The following is a 26,124-nucleotide window of genomic DNA, read 5'->3' on the forward strand; positions in this document are numbered from 1 at the left end:
TCATCAGCCATTGCATTGACTCACGTTGTGACTCGCGGGAGATGAACGTGAAGTTGGCTGCGCGTCCATAGCGTCCTTCTGTCGCGCAAGCTTCGCACGCTGCTCTGACGCCCCCGCTCCTGCAGCTTTCGTCGAGCGGTTCAACGCTTCCATACGATCGTATTTTTCTCAGGTAACCTTCCGGCCGTAACGAAGCACGCGTCACGTTCGGGCACGTCTAAATTGTCACACTGATCATTATGTTCTGGTCGCACGGAATCGTAGCTAGCCTAGTCACGAGTGGAGGCGCGAGGATGGATAGAATGCGAGGGCAGGAGGAGGAGATGGAGATAAAGGAGGTCCGAATGGCATTGGGCGATGACTAGATCCGCGAGGTACGTAGTGTATTTATTAACCGCCTATTTGTGCAGTTTTTATTTAAGAAGTGCTGCCCACTGGAAAGTTGCGCTCGGAGCGCAATGGCGCGCACATAGACGTAATACATCTGGACCGAGCATTTAGCAGTGGGGGTAGAGGTTCACGTAGAGAAGGACAAAAGCGGAGCTTGTCCTCTTTTACGCGAACCTCGACCTCCACTGCGTAAATAAAGGCAAACGCTCGGTTTAGAGATATCATGGCTGTTGGCGCGCACGCGTAAAGGTGTACGTACATTTGTGGCTATTTTGAAAGATTTATATAATATATGTTTACACAATACTGCGAGTTTTACACTGGCACGCGTGATTCTGAATATTTTTCTTAACCCTTGGAATATGCTGTGTTCTAAAATGCATACACATGTATAAGGACACCATAAATTTTTGTACAAAGTAATTTACAATTGGCAGTGTCACAAATTCGTATAACAAAATGTCTTAAAAAGGAGATTTGCAAGATTTCAAGTATTTTAATTTTTTATTCTAATATATAAAACAACAGTAATAATCACAAACTTTTAAAGATCATAATCGCATTATTCCATGTAAAAAAAGTATGTATAAAAAATGATATATTCCAAACATTCTAATCTTTTTAATTTCTGTTTAAAGTGACAAAATCATAGTAAAATTCTTACACATTTTCTTGCTGAATTATAATATAATGTAAAATATATAGTATTTGCATAAGATAAAATATATCATGAAATCTCAAGTATCTTTTTCATTTTTGTATAAATAAAAGCAGCAATTAAAGCGTGTTAAATTTGAAGCGAAATCTATTTTGTAAAGATGGAGATTTTTTTCTCTCCGAATATAAAAACATCATCGCGACGCTGAAAGAAGATATTCGCACCTAAAGATGCTTAAAATAGACCCACAGACCGCCTTTTGGTGATGGCAGAAGCGCTCCAGGTATCATCTTCAAAGGTAATTGCGTCCTCGGTGATACCTCCATGCTGTATCTCTTCAGAATTATAGCCAGACCTGCTTTGATCTGCAGCTGCGCCATTCTCATGCCCACGCAGATACGCGGGCCCTCGCCGAAGGGGATGTAGGTGAACTTCTTGATGTTCTGCTTCCTCTCCGGGCCGAATCTTTCAGGATCGTACTCCTTGGGATTCTCCCAGTATTCGGGATCGTTGTGCAAAGACGGACTCGGTATCAGGACCTCCATTCCGGGTCGCATGCGACAGACAACTCCGTCGGATCCTCTCAGCTCGATCTCTTCCGTGCACCTCTTCTTCATGAGCATTTGCGCGGGAATCAACCTCATCGTCTCGTTGAAAACCTGGTCCATATACGTCATCTCCCGCAGACCCTCGTAAGTGATTTCACCGTTGTATCTATTGGTCACGGACATCACTTCTTCGCGCAATTTCTTCTGTATTTCCGGGTAAGTGGCCAAGTGGAAGGCGATGAAGCTCATAACAGTGCTGGAGGTCTCGTAGCCATCGAGGACGAACGACAACGCCTGTCCCGTGAGGGTTTCGACGTCGAACGTATCCTTCTCCGCCCGCTCCAGCTCGGCCATCAAGTGGAGAAAGTCGTTCCTCGGTATGCTGTCCTTTCTCCTTTGTTCTATAAGGTCGGCGATCAGCGTCCTGAAGAAATAGTCGACGTGCTTCGGGATGAAACTCATTTTGAAGATTTTATTCAACGACGGGATGAAGAACAGCAGCATGAACACAATTTTGTTCCGCATTGTCGGCTCCAAGATGCTCTGTCCGATCTTTCGAAAAGAAATATCCTTCTTCGCGTCGTCGAAGCAGTAACCGTCCACGCCGAAGCCAGCAGCGGCCACCACTTGCGCGGAGTATCTTGACAATAACGACTTGAGCTCGAACTCCGCTTTCTCGTGGTCGCCCAGTTTTTCATTGATAAAATTCTCGAATGTATCGCACACCTTATTGACGTTTACAAGCAGGGTCTTCAGTCGCATACTGGAAAATGCATAGGTCAAGCGCTTTCTGCTTGTCTGCCACTTCTCGCCGGAAAGATTGAAGGGATTCAATGATACGAGCGGATCCATTTCGGGGTCAAACTTCATGGTGTTCTCGGCAAAACTTGAGAAATTTGTCTGCAACACTGTTTTCACTAACTCAGGCTCGAAGACCATCAACGACGGCGACGTGAACTGGTAGATCCCGACCATGCTGCGGCCCTTGTTCTTCTTATAGATGTTGTCGCAGAAATCGGCGAGGTTCGTCCACATGGAGACCACCGGCAGCATGTGACCGAATCCCGGAAGCGCTCCATCCACACATGGAACTCCATGTTTTTGCCAGTAGTTGTGATTACGGGTTAGATAAAAGTAAAGGACTATAAGCGCCCCGAGAATCAGAGACACCAGCACGACGGCCATATCGCTTCTCCCGGCCGACAGGCGAAACTTGGCCAGATAAATTGATGTAGCCTTGATCACATATCAGCCACGACTGTGATGTAGTGGAATCGCTAAAGCGAGTGTACTTTGATAGCGCTGATTAACTGGTACATCATGGCTGCAAAACAGTAATAAAATTTGCATTGGCGATTTCCAGTGTCGTCAAGTGAATGTTATTAAGCGATATCAGAGGACATTTTCTCGCCATTGTGATTAGATTCTCTTGATTGTCGCAATTATCACGCGGAAACAATATAAGGAGATGTACATTAAATATATTAAGAAAACGTTGAATTATTTTCATGTTGCATTAAAAATGCAACAATAAAAATATCACAAAAGACTTATTAAATATAAATACTATTTAAAAAATATTACGACAATATTACACAAGTAGTACAAAAAGAAATAAAATCGTGATGATAAAATTGAGACAGAGGGAATATTTTGGAAAAAGTTGAGCTTTTAAATTATCGCTTGTTTGCTCGCTTAAGTGTCATAGTTTATTACAACTTACAAGTTCGCTATCGGAATAATAATCACAGTGCCAAGAGAGCCGCATTGAAGTCGAACAGAATTATCTTACACTGACTTCATCGTATGAAAAACAAGCTGTTATACTCTCTTATCATTATTTGTAATTACTGTGTAATACTGATAGACTTGTTTATAGTTGCATATGCGATAAAAGAGACTAGATTTCCGTAAATTTAATCAACAAGCGTTATGTGGCTGAAACTAAACGTACGCAGTGTGACGGAACATGGGTATATGGGTCGTTTTCTTATTGAATAATAGGCCGCAATTGTGCTACTTAGTCAAATGTTCTAGCTTTTACTACTGGGTGGTGAATAAGAATCGCCTCAATGTCAATATACGGGGATAGTCAATGTCAATGTAATAGTCTCGGTATTAAGGTCAAGTTCACTTTATTATTAGTACTCTAAAAATAATTAAACGTATTCAATGGATTATTTTAGATCTTTACAATGACAAGCGATAATATCTACACGCGATATAACGTACGTAACATTACACGTTACATAATCGACATTATATAACATCAAGATTGCATTATACATGCATACTACATTAAACAGCGTGACCATAGACTGATCAGTCTCGCAGTTACTATTGAGAGAAGCAGTCGCAATTAAAAATAGTCGTTCTACGGAAGTTTCTTGATTCATTCAGCGTCGTTCAGTCCTCTTCAAGAGCGAAGATGATCATCAGTCTATTGCTCTTGACCCTCATATTCCTGATAGTTCTCTATGTCTGTCTAACAAAAAATTCTAAATACTGGCAAAAACGTGGAGTACCTTGCGCGGATGGCGCATTGCCGGGCGTTGGTCACCTCTGGGACGTCGTTACCATGAAGAAAACTGTATCCGAATGCTGTCGCAAGATTTACAATGAAAATCGGGATCACAGTATGGTGGGATTCTACAACTTCACGACGCCCGTATTGATGGTTCGCGAGCCGGAGCTGGTGAAGACGGTGCTGCAGACGAGTTTTGGAAGCTTTCACGATAATGCTATCAAGATCAATCCCAAGTTGGACCCACTTTTGGCGAACAATCCCTTCTTCATCTACGGTGACAAGTGGATGGCTGCAAGAAAACGCTTGACGTACGCGTTCTCCAGTATGCGATTGAAAATCCTGCTCGAAAGTGTCAAGCAAGTGTGCGAGACGTTAGAGCAGTACGTGAATAAAAAGCTGGGCAAAAGCGGGAAAGTAGAATTCGAGCTAAAGGAGTTGTTCGCCAAATTCACCGCGCAAGTGGTAAGTGGCACTGGCTTTGGCGTGGACGGATTGTGCTTCAACGACGAGAGAGCGAAAGAGTCGTTCTACGCGATAGGCAATTCCTTCCTCCAGCCAACCGCTTGGAACAACTTCATTTTCTTGCTAGTATTTCTTGTACCACCGTTAGCAGACATCTTCCAAGTGGGGATGGTACCAAAGAAGGCCGACCGTTTTTTTAGAGCGATAATTGTGGATGTTATCGAGCAAAGAAGAAAGGAGAGTATACCTAGAAACGACTTCCTCCAGTTGATGGTCGATCTGGAACGAGCAGAGGGTGAGAAGTTTGACCTGGAAGTCCTCACGGCCCACACGGTGTCGTTTTTCATCGACGGCTACGAGACCTCCAGCTCCGTTTTAAGCTACGTCGCCTTCAACTTGGCCATTAATCCAGAAGTGCAGGAAAAATTACGTAAGGAGGCGATATCTGTGCTTAACAAATACAACGGTAAACTCACTTATGAAGCTTTGAGGGAGATGACGTACATGGATCAGGTAATAAGTGAGTCGCAGAGGATATTACCCACGGTGGGATTCCTGAACAAGGTTTGCACGGAAGAGACCGAATTGCGAGGGTCCGATGGACTGGTTTGTCGCGTGGAACGTGGAACGCCCATTCTGATACCTATCTACGGCTTGCACCACGATCCTCGGTACTGGGAGGATCCTAAAGTGTTCGATCCTGACAGATTTAGCCCGGAGAGAAAACAGAGCCTCGAGAGATTTGCCTTTCTTCCTTTCGGCGATGGACCGCGACAGTGCGTGGGAATGAGAATGGCTCTGTTGCAGATAAAAGCATGCTTGGCCACGTTCCTGAAGAACTACTCCTTAGAGCTCTCCCCGAAGACGCAATTACCATTAAAGATAACGGGTAACACCTTCGTGACTGCTGCGGAGGGCGGTCTTTGGGCCATCGTCCGGCCGATTCAAGGATGAGATATTTGTTCAGTTTTTTAAACAGATTTTTTTCCCTTTTATTACTTTCTTTACAATTATATAGACTTTTGTAACTGTTGTTTTAATTTCTGTAAGATTAATTTTTTAAATATTTTTTCATGGTTTTTAAGTGATACTTTGTGATGTAATAAAAAGGTAACAAGTATTAACAAAACATTAAATTTACTATAACGTAAAAAATATTTTATATATTCATAGAATCATAAACATTTCGGTTTCTTCTTTTAGCTAAAGATATGAGATTTAATTTTTACTGTAAACATTTTTTGTTTAACATTATACATTCAGTAACGAAAAAGCTGAATTAATGTGGTTTACGTTATTTTCCACCGCATGTCTAGATTAGATATTGTTGTAGTAAAAATAATAGGAACAATGCAATTTAGCATAGATAACAATAACCAAGGATACATAACAAGGTCAGATAAGAATAACGATTATACATGCGTCATATGGTGGGATTATGGCTGGCCAAATGTTTCTGACGATGAAATATTTGTAAATTTAACTGCAAGAAGACTAATTGACAATCGGTAATCACGTCGGAGCAAATTTACCAATGTAAATAAAATAAAAATATTTTTATCTACCGGAATTGATCTGGAGAATAATTTTCGTTCGCGTCTATTCATAATAATAAGTGACTATAAATATATATTATAATGAAAGCAATAAAGTAACAGGGATTAAACAGGTGTTAAACGAGGCGTAACATCCGATAACTTGTTAACAGCAACAACTTGCCAAACAGAAATTCAACGTGAACAACGGAAAAATTTTGGGAACGAGGGTTGCATCGGGTGACCAAAAGCATAAAATTCGACACAAACATAAATAACAGAAACAATAACGTTCAGATAAGCAACATACGAGAAGCATTCAAAAGCAGCATAATACGTTTGTGTGTGTGTTGTATTTGACCAATTCTCTTTCATCGAATATAAAGCCGTCTTCTTTCTTTACGACGTGTACCTTGAACGCCTTCGTTCGAATTGTATTACTCCGCGGACGAAATTTAACTTCAATCGTTACCACAGGCAAAGTACAAATCGTTCATGTTGTAATTTTTCTTTTTTACCGGAAAATCGACACTACGTTCATCGAGTACATCTATTTTTTATCATCTGGGTAATTAACATAAACCATTCTGTTTCTGCAATAGTATGTATATGCGTTTACCTTAGACTTTAAAACTACATCGTAAAAGATATCAAATTCTATAAAGAAAACTGTTAACGTTTTTATTCATATTCATGGTAACAACGTTCCAGAGGTGACCAACGCCCGGCATTACGCCATCCGCGCAAGGTATTCCACGTTTTTGCCAGTATTTATAATTTTTTGTTAGATAGACATAGATAACTATCAGGAATACGAGGGTCAAGAGCAATAAACTGATGATCATCTTCGCTCTTGAAGAGGACTGAACGACGCTGAATGAATCAAGGAGCTATGTTGCTTAATTCGTCAAAATATCTCTTAATGTGACTATTCTTAAGAATTGAAAAAATTTCTGTTAATACATTCGGATAAATGTTCAATGTTAATGTAATCAGATAGTTAATAGCAATATAATAGTCTCGGTATCATGGTCAAGTTGACTTTATTAGTATCACTCTAAAAATAACTAAACGTATTTAATGGATCGTTTTAGATCTTTACGATGACAAGTGATAATTTCGACACGCGTAGTAACGTACGTAACGTTACAAATTACATGATAGTCATTATGTAATACCAAGTTCGCATTATACATGCATCGTGCTACTTCAGCGTGAGCATAGACTGATGCCGTCATTCTCAAAGTTACTATTGCGAGAGGCAGTCGCAATTGAAAATAGTCGTTCGACGGAAGCTCCTTGATTCATTCAGCGTCGTTCAATCCTCTTCAAGAGCGAAGATGATCATCAGTCTATTGCTCTTGACCCTCGTATTCCTGATAGTTATCTATGTTTATCTAACAAAAAATTATAAATTCTGGCAAAAACGTGGAGTACCTTACGCGGATGGCGCATTGCCGGGCGTTGGTCACCTCTGGGACGTCGTTACCATGAAGACCACTATATCCGAATGCTATCGCAAGATTTATAATGAAAATCAGGATCACAGTATGGTGGGAGTCTATAGCTTCCAGACGCCCGTATTGATGGTTCGCGAGCCGGAGCTGGTGAAGACGGTGCTACAGACGAGTTTTGGAAGCTTTCACGATAATGCTATCAAGATCAATCCCAAGTTGGACCCACTTTTTGCGAACAATCCCTTCTGCATGTACGGTGACAAGTGGATGGCTGCAAGAAAACGCTTGACGTACGCGTTCTCCAGTATGCGATTGAAAATCCTGTTCGAAAGTGTCAAGCAAGTGTGCGAGACGTTAGAGGAGTACGTGAATAAAAAGCTGGGCAAAAGCGGAAAAGTAGAATTCGAGCTAAAGGAGTTGTTCGCCAAATTCACCGCGCAAGTGGTAAGTGGCATTGGCTTTGGCGTGGACGGATTGTGTTTCAACGACGAGAGAGCGAAAGAGTCGTTCTACGCGATAGGCAATTCCTTCCTCGAGCCAACCGCTTGGAACAACTTCATTTCATCGCTGGTATTGTTTGTACCACCGTTAGCAGACGTCTTCAAAGTGAGGCTGCTACCAAAGAAGGCCGATCGTTTTTTCAGAGAAATAATTGCGAATGTTATTGAGGAAAGGAGAAAGGAGAGTACACCTAGAAACGACTTCCTTCAGTTGATGGTCGATCTGGAACGAGCAGAGGGTGAAAAGCTTGACCTGGAAGTCCTCACGTCCCACGCGGTGTCTTTTTTCCTCGACGGCTACGAGACCTCCAGCACCACTTTAAGCTACGTCGCCTTCAACTTGGCCAATAAGCCAGAAGTGCAGGAGAAATTACGTGAGGAGGTGATATCTGTGCTTAACAAATACAACGGTAAACTCACTTATGAAGCTTTGAGGGAGATGACGTACATGGATCAGGTAATAAGTGAATCGCAGAGGATCTTACCCACGGTGGGACTCCTGAACAAGGTTTGCACGGAAGACACCGAATTGCGAGGGTCCGATGGACTGGTTTGTCGCGTGGAACGTGGAACGCCCATTCTGATACCTATCTACGGCTTGCAGCACGATCCTCGGTACTGGAAGGATCCTAAAGTGTTCGATCCAGACAGATTTGGCCCGGAGAGAAAACAGAGCCTCGAGAGATTTGCCTTTCTTCCTTTCGGCGATGGACCGCGACAGTGCGTGGGAATGAGAATGGCTCTGTTGCAGATGAAAGCAGGCTTGGTCACGTTCCTGAAGAAGTACACCATAGAGCTGTCCCCGAAGATGCAATTACCATTAAAGATAACGGGTACCGCCTTCCTGACTGCTGTGGAGGGCGGTATTTGGGGCATTATTCGGCCGATTCAAGGATGAGATATTTGCTCAGTTTTTTCAGCAGATTTTTCTTTGCTTTGATTAGTCTCTTTACAATTATAATTTTGTAACTCTTGTTTAGCTTTTTCAGCAGATTTTTCTTTGCTTTGATTAGTTTCTTTACAATTATAATTTTGTAACTGTTGTCTTAATTTCTATAAGAGTAATTTTTTAAATAATATTTTTTATGGTTTCAAGTCATACTTTAAGATTTAATAAAAAAGTAACAAATATTTAAAAAACATTAAACTTAATATAATAACGTAGAGAATATTTAATTTGTTCACAGAATCATAAACATTTTGGTTTCTTCTGTTAACTAAAGAAATGAGATCTAATTTGTGCGGTGAACATTATTTTATTTTACATTATACAGTCAGTAACGAAAAAACTTAATTAATGTGGTTTACGTTATTTTCCACCGCATGTCTAGATGAGATATTGTTGTAGTAAAAATAGTAACGTTTTGAAGCCAGAGATTATTGTACAGGCGTAACACTTATTGCGCACAATTCCGCGATCAAGTTATCAATCATGACTCAATAGCTGCATTCAGCATTTGAAGTAGGCGTCGGAATGGTCGTCTTCCTTTTCTATCTCAGTTTCCTCTCTTGCTCGCTCTCTATCTGTAACGCAAGAGTGAGCACACTCCGGCGCCTCTGATTTTCAATGTTAAACGCAGCTGATGTTGCGATATTAAAACGGCTACAGTTAAATTATACATAATGCAAATTTAATAAAAAAGTGTTTTGCGCAGAAATCAATTACGTGCGCATTAGATAAGAATGTATAATTTAGAGAGGATACATCATTTATAGTCATAATGCGCTACAGAAATCATCTAGTTTTAAATATAATGCCTGCTCTGGATACGAGTTTGTTACATAATAAGTCGTCAGTTAGAATTAAATCGTGCGATGTAATAACTGCAGTAAATAACTATTTACATGATTTTTCTAGTTTGCAAGAAGGTGGATAATATTTCCAGGGATAATGGAAAATGCGTTTTATGTGTTACATAAGAAATTTATTCATGGAATGTACTTACATGTACTATGTACATACATCGTATAGCAGCGCCTTAGCATATATCTCTCACGAGAATATATATTCTTAGCTGTACTAAAACTAAGGTCTCATTACGTTATTTTACAATGATAGAGTACATTAACGCATACGTACATTAAAGTCTATCAAAGAAGGCACTATACGGTGAAACCAAAATATAATCAATCTCGCAGACGATAATTCTTAGACGGTTTACAAGTTGAAGTAAAATTAAGAATTCGAAATACAATTTCTTTTTTCACTGAGATGATGCCAAAGCTTAATGAACATATCGTGTATCGTGTATGACATTAAATCTTCATCATTCTCCTTAAGCGGACGATCGATTTGTATTTCGCCGATTAAGATCATAGATTCTTTTGTCTTAATTCGATGATGGAAAGAAAGAGAAAGAACGGAGAAGGGGAAGAGGGGGGGGGGAGAGAGCGAATTATGCTTGCTTTTGGTGCCAATGTAACAGTAACAAAACAGCTTCTACGACAAATCCTTTGAGAACAAAAACTGGGAAACACGGGTATTAATAGCGGGCAACTTCTCGGTGCGGGTTTTAGAGGTAACAACGGTAACTTACATAACACAACAATGCAATTTCGCATAGATAACAATAACCAAGGACACATAACAAGGATCAGATAACAATAACGATTATACATGCGTCATATGGTGGGATTATGGCTGGCCAAGTGTTTCTGACGATTAAATATTTGTCATAGAATTTAACTGCAAGAAGACTAATTGACAATCGGTAATCTCGTCGGAGCAAATTTACCAATGCAAATGGAGTAAAAATGTTTTCGTCTACCGGGATTCATCTGGCGAATAATTTTCGTTCGCTTCTACTCGTAACAATAAGTGACTTTAAATATATCTTTTCCATGCACTACGAATTAATTTCAAGAACGATAAGTTCGACGAGTTGTACACTTTCACGTTTACGAAACTTAGACTTTCATTTCGAGTTTACACCTATTTTTGGAACATACTTTTTACCGTGCTTGCGAGAATCGTATTTACAACATCGAGCAAAGTCGTAGAAGTACATTTTCGCGTATGCCAGGAAAGAAATATAAGCGTAAACATTATTAATTGCCCAATTGGAATCGATTTGATTGATCGCCCTGCCGTCGCATTGTCAACAATAATAAAGCAATCTGGAAATGTAATGGTCTCGTAATAAAATCTAAATAGCAAATATTAATAAAGATAATAATATTAAGGATCGAACAAGTGGGTTAGGGTAAACAAGAATGGCATCAATAACGAGCGAGATAAATGTGTATAAGTAACGATTATACAATATTATGATTAAGGCAGACAAACTAATAACTTCAACTGACCAAAATTTCAACGTGAAATACAGAATACGTTTTCTGTTATGAATTTTCAACAACAATGATAACGGCGAGATGTGCACCACCGGAATTCACGTGGATTTGGAACGTAACGGAGTACACATGAATCGGGAAGTAATGCGACTTTTTAGAATATAGATTTTGCAACTACTCTTTTGAAACAAATCTGTCAGATTAAATAATATTATGACACACGAGGTTTTTCTCTTATCACTGAAATATCCTGGTGGTATTGGCAGTTCAAAATTCTTACATTTATTTTGCGAATTCGTTCAATAGGGGGACTGATGTGTTTCCAACTTTGAAATTGACTCGCTTTAAACTTGTTAAAACATCAGAAATATATAATGTCATAATAGAATTCGCGATGTCTATCGAAAATTTGTAAGCAGTAAGTGAATGGGGAAAGGCCAAATGTGATCAAAAGGTACGAAACAGATTTCCGAGTGCAGAATATTCGAGGGAGTTTTGCGGATGCATGATGACGATGATTTACAACACGAACAAAGTATCAACAGTACAATCAACAAGGGATTAACAGTGTTAAACACAACTTTTCGACAAAACTGAGAACATCCGAAATCTCGGTAATGGGGGAACGTGCGATAAAGTAACAGGGATTAAACAGGCGTTAAAGGGAAACGGGGCGTAACATCCGATAACTTATTAACAGCAACAACGTGCCAAACAGAAATTCAACGTGAACAACGGGAAAATTTTGGGGACGGGGGTTGCATCGGTTGACCAAAAGCATAAACTTCGACACAAACGTAAACAACAGAAACAATAACGTTCAGATAAGCAACATACGAGAAGCATTCAAAAGCAGCATAATACGTTTGTGTGTGTGTTGTGTCTGAACAATTCTCTTTCGTCGAATATAAAGCCGTCTCCTTTCTTTACGACGTGTACCTTGAACGCCTTCGTTCGGATTGTATTACTCCGCGGACGAAATTTAACTTCAATCGTTACCACAGGCAAAGTACAAATCATTCATGTTGCAATTTTTCTCTCTTACCGGAAAATCGACACTACGTTCATCGAGTACATATATCTTTTGCCATCTGGGTAATTAACATAAACCATTTTGTTTCTGCAACAGTATGTATATGCGTTTACCCTAGACCTTAAAACTATGTCGTAAAAGATATCCAATTGTATAAAGAAAACTGATAACGTCACGCTATGTTGCTTAATTCGTCGAAGTGTGTCTTAATGCGACTATTCTTAAGATGTGAAAAAATTTCTGCTCACTACATTTGGATAAGTGCTTAACGGATTAACATATACTTCGATCTACATTAAGTGATTAGGTCTCTCGCGAAAACTAAATGCTCTTAAGTAATCTATGCCTACGAGATGAAGCTGATCAACTGTAAATCGATAATGTTTGACTTTTAGGCGAATAACGTGAGACCCGACAGCGGATATAAAAAATGGAACGGAGTACTTTATAAATTAGAGCATTTAATGTTAACTTATGGCATTATTAATTGACAGTTGACAAACGATATCTCACAACGCTAGACGTTGTAGCGTTCACGACTCGTACTTATCACTACTCACAGGGGTATCATCCATTTGTGCCTGACACGATTGATCGTACCGGCGACAAAGTTAAGAGTTAAATCTAAACGCAAAGTACTTTATACGACACGATTGTGCATAGGTTTTATATTTTTTACTACACACGTGTTAAATAATTTACGTTCTGCATCGCGCATTTGTCGATAACGAAACGGTCGAAGCGCGAATTTTCAGACGAGCTTCTCTTCCTGACGTACACGTTTTGATTATTTGAGTGGCTGAAACCGAGCGGCGTGACAATCTGAAGACGCGATACTGAAACGCGCAGATCCTGAAAGGAACCTGTTCGTCTCGCAAAACGGCGATTACGTTATGCAACGCTTACAAGACGATTTCGCGAAACGAACACTTCTCCATATCCTTTCAACATCTCCGCGCAGCAGTCGAAACAACACCGAATCTGTTCTTGCGTTCTTCCTTTTGCAATAATAAAACACAATTGTTCATCTCAGCTCTAGATTAGAATTACTTTCGTTTCGGTCGCGCTGAATTACTTTCAAGTCGGCTATAGAACGGCTATTACTTCGCGTAGAACGTATCATGCCTTATATTTACATGCTTATTTCTTTCTCTTTCGTTTTCTTTTTTTTGGGGTTTTTACACTCTTCTTTTTTATGAATAAAAATAAAAAATAAAAAAAAATAAAAGAAACAAAAAAGAAGGTAAAAGAAATTAAAACTGAAAACAAGCTAAATATCAATTCGTGAAATCATCGGAATGTAAAACAATGTGTCGAATTCAACAACAAATTAAACGAAACGCGTAACGTGTGGCGATGAAGCATGACATAGAGTCCACAAAGCGCAGTTGAGTAAAAATCTAAAATTACAGCGTATCCGATTTCTCGAACTCTTGAATATAACATGTGGGTGTGAAAAAGTTTGTCATCCTTACTACATTAGAAGGTTTACGTTAAGTGCATCTAGTCGTCATTTACAAATCAATAGCACAATAGCTTTTGCGGTTTTATACGGTTTTCGTGTAAGTTTTCACTGAGATCGACGTTTCTAGCCGTAAAGACGACGAAACTTCCTTCTCCAATTCATGTTATAATTCCAGTTACAAGTAAATAATTGAATCTGCAGCTCTTAGATTACGCCTTAAGACACGATGAAGAAAGAATGAAATATATAGATATACAATTTATGTATACATATTTCAGAGATCTATGGCGGCGCGCTTTGTGCTTTGGTATTAACGACGATTTCACAAAGTATAAGATAAAGGGAATCGAGCAAAATAAAAGTAACGGACAAATTAAAGAAATGACAAATAAATGTAAATAAATTAACTAAACCTACGAGAATCTTTTAAAGTAAATTAAACGTAACGACTTAAGTGCCCGAAGTTGCAGAACTGTGACGATCGATTTCGACGATAAACCGTAATAAGATTTTCGCTATTAGCTAATACTCACGATTGATATCGATATCGATTAGTGACTTAAGTATAATCTAGGATAAAATTACATACAATTAGAACAAGGGATAGTACCTTTGCTGATGGTCCCACGACGTCCCACGACGTCCCGCGGGGTCCGTGACTCAAACGACTGTGTCCCATGTTGTTCCGCTATGATTTGGTGCTCGCGATTTTCCAAGTGTGTGTCCAAGAGTTGTCTTCCGAGGGTTGGGTCCTCCGATGAATTATCCACGAAACACAATTAGTCCTTTGCTCATTCTTGATTCCTTGAGCTCTTCTTGCTTGATTGGGAATAGAAATAAAAAGTCGTTGTCGATTAGATAAGTTCTTACTGAGATTAGCTTGTCGAGGATTCTTGCACAGTCGGAAAAGTCCGCGATAGCGATTTTTGTCCTGCGTTTTGCGTGTCGAGTCAGGGTGCTTTTGGTCGAAGGTTCTTCATCCAGATACGAATCCTTGTGCGATTCGTGATTTTGTGCTCGAGTGGAGGGTTTACTAGTGTTCGAGAGTTTGTTCCGAGTAGACGATTCTCGCCATTCTTGTTTTCTGGCGGTATTTTGCTATCTGGGGGGGGGGTTTCGCGTTCCTCAAGCGGTTTTTGTGTGCTCGTTGGACGTAATTTAGGGTGAGATAGTTTGACTTACGCCGCTACAGAGCCGCGTGCGCAAAAGGTGATTTTTGACGTAGCGATGGTTTCGCAAGGTTTGCTGATAATTTCCGGTTGTTTTCAGAGTATCCTTGGATTGGACCAAAAAGGACTCCGCGTGTACTGTTTTGCGTAGCGTCATTCGCAAACGAACGTCATAAATTAGCTCGACTGTGATAATCCAATTGGTTTTGGGACTCGATAGAAATTGATTCGATTAATGATTTCGATTGATTTTAGGGATGACATCTGCTCTGAATATCAATCTTTCCGCCCACTTCCCTATGGATTTTGCGTGTGAAATTTGCGCGGGTCGCTTTTGAGATCTCTGTTTTGAGCGCTGCTGTTTGCTCTCTCTCTCTGCTAAATCATTAATCGATCGAGAAATTGGTCAGGTGTGTGACGGTGCGCGAACTCGTCGATCCGAAATAACTTGCGAATTTCGATCGAGAGCTTTAATTATTATCCTTCGCCGGGTCGAACTCTGGTAGGTCGTTTTTCCCCGATGCGAGAGTCAAATCCGTGCAGAACTGTTTCTGGCTGCACGATGTAATTTACGTCGTGATTTCCGATTTTGCGATTTGGCGCTTTTGATCTGCTCTGAAGCCTTGATTCGCATGCCGTCGATTGACATGCGCGTTGATCAATCGTCTCCTGTTTGAACCGTGAAATGATCAAAATGGTCTTGCAGAAATGCTTCACGTAAAGTTGCTGGGCGGGTAATTGAAAAAGTAATCGTCGACAATTTGTGTAAACGTGAGCTTGGAATCACGTTACAATCTCTTTGGTGATGTCGCAGCGCGTAAAGAATGTAGGGAAGTGTAACGAGAAATGCTTTCCTCGCGGTGTACGATCCGCGAATGCCTCCTGTAAATCGTAATATACGAAAAGTATGGCCGCGCGTCCTGCTGCGGCCGTTTGGTTAATGCTCTGCGAAATAATAATCCTGAGGGTGTGTGAGACTTGCACTTGTGGCGGCGTATAGACCGAAGGGTTGCCTGGTTGAGGTCGGAGGAACGATTTCCGTCCATGCCGTGAGCCTTTCGCGAGGAGAGACGTTTTGTCCTTTCCAATCCAATTTTCGAGCGAGGCGGGGTCCAGACTCTCGCAAATTTTTCGCGCTGCGAAACAACGCGGAGAGTACGTATTTGCACGTGCGTGTATACGTGTGAGTTTGCTTTTTGGTTTTCATCTCCCGAAGTGAACTGCGTGATCCTGAAGTGCGCCGCGCGATGCACGGCGCTGTGTAACATATTAATTTTCCGATTGATTTCAGAGAATTTTCGTCGATAGTGTTACTATCATTAGTATTAGTATCGTTGAGTGTGAGGGTAAAAGTAACGTCGGCGTTTTTCGTTTTTGAAGTAATAATAATAGTGATAGTAAATGTGTTGACGTTTCCAGGTGTTGGCTGTTTTGGACGATGCTCCAAGTGTTGCGTTTGAAAGTGTTCGATTTCGCTGGGAAGCTTTTGCTCTTCGGTCCGGCGAGAACGACAGGTGCAGCCTCCGCCAGTCAGGTGGTTTTTGAGTTTTTGAAAATTTCGCGTTGGAGATCGAGTTGAACTGAGCCGTCTGGCGGGTGGAATAGAACCTCGTTGAGAGACGGAAGGTGGTTGGTCCAACGAAAATAAAGAAACGTTGCTTTGGTCATGAGATCGGAAGGTTCTTTCGATACCAGAATTCGCGGAGCTTTGTGTACGCCTCGAGGATGTCTCGTTCGAAGGCGCTTTCGAGTGTGCAAGATAAATCAATGAATATCCTCAGGCTCGCCGGGTAGACACGTGAAAGCCTGTTTTCCCCTCTTGTGCGAAAATGTGTAAATGCGATAACTTCAACCAATGATGCGCGGTAATTGCGATAAATCCAACAAATCCCGTAGATGCAATAAACATAATGGACTGCCTGGTGGACTGAAGAAACGTTGCGATCGTCGCCCTTGATCTCCGACGACCTCCCCCAATCATCGGAGAACGAGATCGCGCCGGATACATTCTTTATCCGTTTCGGTTACTCGTTTTGGCTCCTCGCCGGATAGCTGGCTTCCGCCTGACGCCGGATTCCGGCTGCACCCGCTGATTTTGATCCTCCCGCGCCGTCCCGTCGACTGGTTGATGCCATGATTGATGCCCTGATTGCCCTTGATTGCTGCTGCTGCTGCTGCTGCCTTTTCCCGGGCCGTCCGAGTGGTGAGACCTGGAAGGGTGTGAGCGTTAGCTACGAAAAAAAAACACACAAGGGCCGGTTGTTCACATTTCCGTGCGTTGAAACTCTAATCTAACCGATATCTACCAAATGCTCTTTAGTGACGCTAAACAAAGTTAATCCCTTTGAGATTTCGGATAGCATTAGTGGGTCGAAAAGTGTGCGTGCGGTCGTCGCCAAGCGTCGTTTTTGAGCTGCCACGAAGATGGATGCGCTTTCGTTCCGCGCTGCTTCGCTTTTGAACCTGAATTCGCGAACGCCCTGCACATACGTCTTTTGTCCCCCGACCAGTTCCCATGAAGAATCCCGATCAATTTCGATCAGTACAGGCGATTTCCTCGCGAGCCGATTGATGCGACGGTATTTTAGACTGGCATCCGTTCCTTTTTGTTCCACGCAGACGGTATGCATGTCGATCAGAAGGTACTTCGCGACGCTTGGCTCCACGGTGAATTTTATATTGTGTTCGGAAAATTTAGCTGTGCTGAAGAACGATATGGGTGTAGAGAATTTGCGACCATGAGGCTGTGATATGATGTCGGAAAGTCTAGTTTGTTTTTTTTTTCTTTGAAATTTTAAATCAGATTGAGAGAGTCAACGTTCGACGGTAAATTTTTGATAATTTCACATTCGGTTTTTCTGTCACATAATGTTCCGCTTGATCTTAATTTCTTCGTGAACAACTTAGTGGTGAATTGGATTTTTGTGTCTCTTCATTTAATGTGCTCGATCTTATTTTTGATAATGGCGATGCAGTTATCCAAGTTATTCAAGTTATCTCGAGAGAAAAGCTGTTTTTCTACCACAAGGAAGCGGTTTCTTTTGTTTTTGGTATACGCTCGCCTTTACAAATACTGTTTAGACGTTGAACCTTCAATTTTACATCGAGATTGCGGACAACTTTTTCGGATTTTCTACTCAATTGAATTGCGGCATGTGCTTTCGCGTTTACGAAATGGGCCTTGGAGGTCTGTCTGCCGGTAAAGTCGTGCATTCCTTAGAGCAATTTGACCATTCGTCTAATAGATAGAATCATCCCAAAGATATTGTACAAGCACTTTCATCCTTGATTCTTGAACGCAGTTTAACAACAATATACTTCGATTTTTGTCAACATTAGCATGTTCTCGAGCGTTTCCAAGTAAGTCTTATATTTTTATTCTCGGCCGACGGTATGAGAAATCTCTTTTGATCACCGTTTTGTTTGTGAAACTTGCTTGACCTTTTCTAAATTCGTATCGCGAATAGATAGCCAAGAAACAGCGGATTTAAGGGTCACGACGTATCCGCGATGTTATCACTCGATGAGTCCCCGAAGATCGAACGGCGAATTTCGTAGACAAAGCGTGTCCGTTCTTATTAGCTACACTTTTTCACTCTATCTACATTGGTGACGTGCGATTATCGCGGTGGAACTTTGACTTGACATCTCTCTGCGAAGACGTGGAAGTTGCCGGAGAACATCTTGCAATAACGTAGTCACAAATAAATCAATAGATCGCGTCGATGAGTCGAGACTGAAGTGATTTTGGGGAATGATCTTGGAAAATTCTATAAGTGCCATAGATTCACGTTTACTTCTACCTTGCCTTTACCCAGAATCGGTACAAGATACTGTAAAGCACAAGCTGTTAATTTTCGTATCGCGATTTGTATATATGTTTTGCAAGAAATCTTTCGGACGCTCGTGCCGTGTAGAAATCTCAAAGTCTGCCCTATTCGTGGCACTTATACCGCTTACCACGATCACGCAAATGTATGATAACACGCACTATTGCGAGCAGCTGGTAGTAGCCTGCGGTACTTGAATATAAAAACGCGTGGCCTAGCGATCCCGTCAACAATATGTCAATTATACTCGCGCTTCGGAGGGAGAACGTGGGGTGGAAGAGGGAAAGGACACGAGCGCGGAAAGTGTAGCTGAGAGGAACAGAGCAGAAGCGAGAATCAAAGACCTCGATGGTTCCCTGTGTGTACAACCGGAACAACCGGCCCCCGGAAAGACCGGAGAGCACAAAAAAAAAGAGGGCGAAGCGTGAATCGTGGAAAAGAAGCGTGGCCGCAAGAGAAGAAGACAAAGAAGTCGTGCTGTTGTACTGCTGGATGCAAGATGGACCGTGGGACTTGTAGGCATTATGAGTTAGTTAGCCCCTTTAAGGGTTCTCTCTCTTCCCTGGGAACGCGCGTAAATCACGAAACGCGAGGGGGAGCGAGGTGACGAAACACCTTTTATTACGGACGTAGAAGGGCCGGGTACGTGAGGCGTATGAGGGACTCTCAAAAGCGGAACTCTTTTTTCCTTTCCTTGTGGCTCGTTAGATTCTCGAAGGCCGCGCGACAATGCCAATGCCGTGGCTCTTTGTTACGCGAGTCCGGCCTGCTTCGCGTTCTGATGTCCGGAATCTTTTCTTCCGCTAACGATCGCGTGGTGTTTTGGTGTTCGTTCGTGTTTGGCGTTCGTTCAGATCGTTAGAGTGGTCTTGACGGGTTTCGACGACTGATCTTTGTCGACCTGTTACGCTGATTCGCAGGAAATTATCTCGAGCAATTGGATCATGGCTCGATACGTTCTACAACTGCGACGGGTGATTTCACGGGTTATTCGGGCTCGCGTGAAACTGATGATGATGGCGGTAATCGAGTATTTCCATTCGTGGGACATTTTCAGTCGAAAAGCGATGTCTCATCGATAGATCACGATTTTCGTCATTCCGACACGTCTTTCTCTTAATTTGCCGTTGAGATTTTGCAATTTTGCAATTGAAAGAAAGCCGGCGTGGTCAATCTCGCGAGATTATTTCTCGGACGTTTGTAATATATTAACTAGAGTGTCAATTTTCATATCTTCTTTCGGGAACTAAACAGATTCGCCCGGTCGTTTTGTGATTTTTGAAAAGGCATTATAAAAATCCAAAGATACTTTGTACTCGTCCGAACAATCTTTTTTTTTTCAATCAGTAACATACCGTAATATTAGATTCAGGAATTCTGATTTGGATATTATTGAAACACTTCTTTCAAAACGGAGAGAATTTTTTCTTTTTGTAGCGTAATATTAAAAAGCAACATCTTATCATTTCCGTTTCTATTGCGGTAGCTATTGCTATAATTTCTTGCCATTTGGAAAGATGCTTTCTTACAAACGTGTGCTTTTTGAATTCAAACTTCACTTTAGCTCGAAAACATTCTTCAGTCTTTGTATCCTTTTGGAGTTTCTTCTTGGAATGAATCAAGTTAACGTCAAGATACTGCCATATTTTCAAATAGTCAAAAGGGATCTTTTGTTCTAAACCACTGTTATAGGGTGTCCCTTAGAGCCAATAAATTTCTTCTTGTTGAAACAATGGGAATTACTTTTGAAATGGTATCGTGTTGGTAATCAATTTTAAGAAATCCGAAGGGGTTGTGGGGGAAATGTAATTGCCATCATTTCACTTATTCAATTGTCATTCATTGTTCTATTGCAAGTTCACGTTTCAAGTATGTTATTTACGCGACCCCAATTTCATTTAACGGAGCACAAAATAAATTAATACAATACAAAGAGAACTTGGCAGGATATAGCGTGTACCAAAGAATCTGTCATGCTGATTCAACGACGATAAAATAAATTTGAATAATTTATTCAGTAACAGGCTCTATAAAAATGTTTTAATTCTATTTGAAGGAACCAATTTTATACGCGCGTTTTCCCGTAATATAACCGATTTCAGAAAAGTATCGTAACACGAAAATTTAGAGCAACGTACACGTTACTCCCATGTGACGGTCGGGAATCTTATTACATATAAATTTTTTTTTTCAAGATTAAAACAGCAAATCCTTTTTATCGTTACGTACAGACGAGTCTATATTTTCATCAGCTGTAAGCAGATCCCCAGTTGGAGGATCAAATAGATAATGGGAGGTACTTCGTGTCGCAATATATGCGTGTGACTGATATTTCCAGTGTATAAACTCCTTTGGATATGGGAACACATTATTTGAAAGATTAATTCTTGCGTGTCGATGTATTCGGTGACCGGATCAATGCAGTGTTTACGTGCGTCACGGTGTATGAATGTGTGCTGATACGATCAACATGCTCTTTGCTTCCGGCGTAAATATATGGGGAACAGAAAACCGATTCCCTTCACACTGATCGAACATGCGAACAGGTGAAACGACTGCCCGAACAGTATAATTTCCTTCGCGGTGACATTAAATGGTTTTACTTGTTGCAAGATCACTTTTGGCATTGTCAATACTGTCACATTGGTTGTCCTTAATTTGGTTGCGAAGCTCATAAGCGTAAAGACTATAATTATTAATTTATTGTAAAATCTCTTTCTCCCTGTTAAATATTTTTTCTATTGAATTGGTTGATTTCGGTGTTTTCTCTGGGATATTTTGTCTGGAATAGAGAATTCTTCTTTTGGAACGTCAAAATATAATTTTTTCTCTTTTTTCTTCAATGTGCTGCTAAAATAGGATACGTGGAAATTTGTATAACTATATGTTATTTTTGTTGAATTGACAATCTGTCGTTTCGGAACAGCACGATGCAAAGAATTGTATCTCAAAACTGGACAGTGAATTAAATACCAAATAACAGGTTAATTTGACAATTGACATTTAATTTACATTTGGATTTAATTAACGAGCTAAAATTCGTTTCTACCATTTTCATACTTTTTATTACAATATTCTCCGGTCTATCTTACTGCTTGTAATAAAAAATTGTATGGATATCAGTTTCATTGTTAACTACATTTGTTTCTTTCGGAACATGTATAGAAAATTATCGCTGCTTTAATTGTAAAAGGTCGGGTCGAAATACTCGCCAAACGCAGTAATGAAGTGTATTATAAAATTTTGTAGCGAAAATGAAATTTTCGTTCCGATGAATTTTGCTTCTATCATACGCTTGGGTCACATATTGAAAATCTGAATACAAAAATATTTAAATACCTGTCATATAATTCCTCGGGTGCATTTGTTTTGTAGCTCAAATAAAGATGTAGTTCTATTTGTTCTTTCTTTTCTAGATTACGATAAAGAATCTTCTGTTTCATTTATTACGAAGAAGCCTGATTAAAAATAATTTGTCTAGTTTTTCCATATCTTATTCATCCTTTCAAATGCAACAAATTTGAAGTTTCGAATACGATTATACTGGCTTTCGTCTATTATTTTACCGTTTATTTGTCCGGATAACATGATTTTGTGGCCCATGAAAGAGTCTTGTTTCATATCAGATTTCAAATTTATTTCATTTTGCAACAAAGCCTGTTTTGAATAGTGCTTGTTTTGAAATTGAAACTGTGCAATGCCAATCGAATTCGTTTCAACACACAATATCTGAACAGTAACTAAACTGATTACAAAATGAGCATGTTGTCGATAACAGCAGAGAAGACCGTATATAATCATGTAGATAAGCCAACGAATATATCATATCCTATACTGCTATTGGTGAGATTAGAACTAAATGTCTATTGAGTCACTGTCAATCAAAAATGCGATCGATAAATTAATTCCTAGAATACCGAGATGAATGACCGATTAATAATATCGGTCGCAATAACATAAAAATTCTGTCAGAACAAATTTCATGGCAAATAATTCTTGTATTTCAAACTATTTTATTAAATTGATATACCATTGTACCGTCCACGCAAATTATTATCTTTGGCCGTATATTTTTACATTCTCGTCCGTAAATTGCATTCTATTTTGTTAAAGTACCACTGCATTGATCCACTACAAGCTTCTTAGTAGCAACAAATTCAAAGGGCAAATCTTAGCAATTTCATATCAACCGTAAAACTGTGACATTCCTATAGCATAATCGCTTATGTTCCAATTTGAGCGTACGACAAATGTTCTCAGCTTGATATTGAACGGCAATTTCAATATTCGGTGTATGTTGATGAAATGGGGGGAAAAGTTTCTACGTGGATCATCTCGGAATATTCGTCAAAGTTCAATGTCATTTCCTGATTGGATCGCGTTCGGTACTAAGGATGAAGGGAATATTTCACCTGCTTGAATCTGCACATTTTTCATTGAAACTTAAAACCCCGCTATTATGTTACGGAGTTACATGACAAAAATTTCGATAAACGACACCTTTCCGTTTTTATGTGAAGGTTTTCACGTTGTCTCCGTGTTACTTTACGCGACAAATCGACGTATCGACAATTTCTGACGTGCGGGACACGACTATATGCTTAATCAGGGAGGTATAGAGGTGTCTACGCATGCAGATTTGGATTGCAGGTTTGTTAAGCAGCTGAAGTGGAAGAGTAGATCAGAGATTGAGTCGAGTCGTTACAGAAACAGCAGCTTGAAACCGAGAGAGTTTAATGCGCACGCACACGATATGTTGTTAGTTAATCGCATGCATATGCTAATTTACAGAAATGACCATAGTTACACCGATGGATCTGTACACATCTTACTCTTGATCTACGATCGACTATGAGTGACTGCACGCTTACGAGCGCACCTTGGATACACTCGTAAACACGCACACGATTAACCGCAACTGAAAAACGTTCAGAAAATCTACAGGTACAGAGAAGCGGAGAGTGTGCTATCACTACTCGCGATCTCGAAACAAAGACTATCCAAATGACTTAAGTATCTCGGCGAGGTGCAAATCATACTCGGACGATACTGGAAAATTTGGATCAATCTGCCGCGCTGTCGAGCTAATTTATCCGTATTGAAGATTTCACGAAACGTTTTCCCGCGGGGAAGCAATTTCACGCTGTGTCGGCAACATAGCGTGATCGAGAAGATTTTCAACGGACGCGTGCGTGAGTAGTGATAACGCCGTTAACAGGAGAAGCAGTTAGAGGAGAGCGCCTATTTTCTTTTCTTTTTCTTTTTTAGACGAGTACAAATTTCGAAGGACCATTACTATTACACACAGAGCAATTTTTCATCAGACGTGAGTGAAACGAAACAAAAAGCGGACAGACTTTCGAACACAGCGGCGAAAAGGGATAAGACGAGCAAATTTCAAGTCACATTTTGGGGAGGGATATTAGTGCCTGGATAGAGTAGGTCCGAATGATCAATACGCGCGTAACTCGGAATTTCGATCGTAGATTCACGCTATTCTGTCTCGCGAATTATCTCAAGACACCTCCGTCGCGATTAAATTCACGTTAAGTCTCTTGGCACGTCGTGGCGGTCAATTTTTCTCGTTTTCAGCAATTTGGCCGTTTTTTTCTACCTGCCCGAAAATTTTCACCGGTATAAAGTACTGCCCGATAAAATCAGAACACCGTGAAGAAAACAAATTGCATCTCTCGTCCGTGACGTTGCGCGTGACGCGAGTCTAAACGTGCAATAATTAATCGCACGGTAGCAATTGGGCAAATGTGTTGTGCTTTTTGGAATTTAGTTTCCGAGCTCAATTCAATTCGAGTCTCTCGAATGTTAAGTTCCTGAAGCGCGCGCGTAGCGAATCGAATGGCTTCTGGTGTTCTAATTTCACGTTAAATCGTACTGTATCATCGACTGTCCCATTCGCGAAAAACTAAGCGAGTCGAGAAATACGAACTTGCGGAATTTCACTTTTGAGGCCGTCGATTTCGTTCGTCTATTTCGTAAATACGTGGCGGTACTTTGGAGATTAGATTTTCTATAATAATCGCCTGTGAATATGCCTCTTTCAGAGCGAACGTTAATAATTGCACACGTATTTGGTTTCTTTGGGTGAAGTACGGACTCGCTCGATTTTCCGCGCGCGACAGTCGATTGCTATTTTGCGGAGAGGTGCAAATTTCCGGCTTCACGAGGCAGAACGTCGAAGATCCGCGGGGCCGAAAACCAGATTTTAGACGACTTTTAGCGTAGTCTATCGAAGCACCAAGATCACGTGCTAGCCAGGACAAAAACCCGAAACTATACTCACCATCGTGGTTGGTGGGTGCTCCGATCGGATCTGCGACAGAAAAGTGATGGCGATCGCCAGTTAGATGACTGCAGCTTACTTCCTCTCCTCTCCTTCTCCTCTTCACCCCTCCGGATCTTCCACGACCGTGACCGGGGTGGCCGATCGGTCGCAGAAGCCGAGACCTCCTCTCCGCACCGTTGACCGTGATGCTCTGAGGTCATTGCAGGGCGAGCGGGCCCTTATATACTCGCTTGAGGCCCTTCCTTCGTTGCACGTGCTGGCTGATGGGGGCCCTTCAGGGGAGGCCCTTGGGAAAACGGTTTTGGCGCAACGTTTCTTTTCAGCCATCCTTCCGACTCCCTTTCTCTGTCATCTTTCCCCTCCTCCCCCCCCCCTCCCCATCCCGGCGTCGAGGGGGGAAAAAGAGATCGCGAGACGAGACGGGGAAGATCCTTGCTCCTGAACACGTTTGCTCCTTACCTGTTTCTGCACGTAACGTGCGCGGCGGTTTCCTCTCCCGATATTCTTCACCGAGGGGTGCTGGTCGCCCCCCCTGAAAATCCTCAAGGGGGCGAACGGCCCAGGTGCCAGGCAGTAAGATAAACCGAGAACTTTCGGAAATCTCTGCCAAATGGGATTTCTTCGCGAGATGGTCAATTCGACGTAGTATGCGTGAAAAATATCTCCAGGTGGAGTCGTCCAGGAATGAGATTTATTTCGTTCACTGATCACGTCGAAATTAAGTTCCAGTACAAATAGAAGAGCACAAATAAAATTTTCCAGCGGAACGACATTAGAATCGCTGGCCCTCAAATCATTGTATATACATTTAACATGAAAAAGCAAGGAATATTCTGAGTAATGCAAAAGAAATATCACATTCTTTGGAATTAAATAACAAGGCGTCACTTATTCAACTTAACACTTATATCTATTCATGGAATTGATAAATTTTAAATCCCCGAGTTAAATGCTTCAG

The 26,124-nt window shown here is 40.9% G+C and overlaps 4 protein-coding genes across 4 annotated transcripts; 2 read left to right on the plus strand and 2 right to left on the minus strand.

The window, feature by feature from the left end:
- Positions 1-881: 881 nt before the first annotated feature.
- LOC105563103 (cytochrome P450 6a2-like) lies at positions 882-3,402 on the minus strand. Its single transcript, XM_012014412.1, has 2 exons — positions 3,320-3,402; positions 882-2,920 (listed from the first exon to the last, which is right to left on the minus strand). The coding sequence occupies exon 2, from the start codon at positions 2,779-2,781 to the stop codon at positions 1,273-1,275; it is 1,509 nt and encodes a 502-aa protein (XP_011869802.1). The 5' UTR covers positions 2,782-2,920; positions 3,320-3,402; the 3' UTR covers positions 882-1,272.
- Positions 3,403-3,897: 495 nt separating this feature from the next.
- LOC105563101 (probable cytochrome P450 6a13) lies at positions 3,898-6,155 on the plus strand. Its single transcript, XM_012014411.1, has one exon. It carries the CDS (start codon positions 4,025-4,027, stop codon positions 5,537-5,539), a length of 1,515 nt encoding a protein of 504 aa, XP_011869801.1. The 5' UTR covers positions 3,898-4,024; the 3' UTR covers positions 5,540-6,155.
- Positions 6,156-7,010: 855 nt separating this feature from the next.
- Positions 7,011-10,285, plus strand: LOC105563100 (probable cytochrome P450 6a13). Its single transcript, XM_012014410.1, has one exon. The coding sequence runs from the start codon at positions 7,461-7,463 to the stop codon at positions 8,973-8,975; it is 1,515 nt and encodes a 504-aa protein (XP_011869800.1). The 5' UTR covers positions 7,011-7,460; the 3' UTR covers positions 8,976-10,285.
- A 6,516-nt stretch (positions 10,286-16,801) lies between these two features.
- Positions 16,802-25,506, minus strand: LOC105563106. The gene is made up of 2 exons (XM_012014415.1): positions 25,164-25,506; positions 16,802-17,245 (listed from the first exon to the last, which is right to left on the minus strand). The coding sequence occupies exons 1-2, from the start codon at positions 25,364-25,366 to the stop codon at positions 17,047-17,049; spliced, it is 402 nt and encodes a 133-aa protein (XP_011869805.1). The 5' UTR covers positions 25,367-25,506; the 3' UTR covers positions 16,802-17,046.
- Between the last annotated feature and the right edge of the window lie 618 nt (positions 25,507-26,124).

This window comes from Vollenhovia emeryi, unplaced genomic scaffold (genome assembly GCF_000949405.1).
Source record: "Vollenhovia emeryi isolate VEMERY1.0 unplaced genomic scaffold, V.emery_V1.0 DF939180.1, whole genome shotgun sequence".
Classification (NCBI taxonomy): domain Eukaryota; kingdom Metazoa; phylum Arthropoda; class Insecta; order Hymenoptera; family Formicidae; genus Vollenhovia; species Vollenhovia emeryi.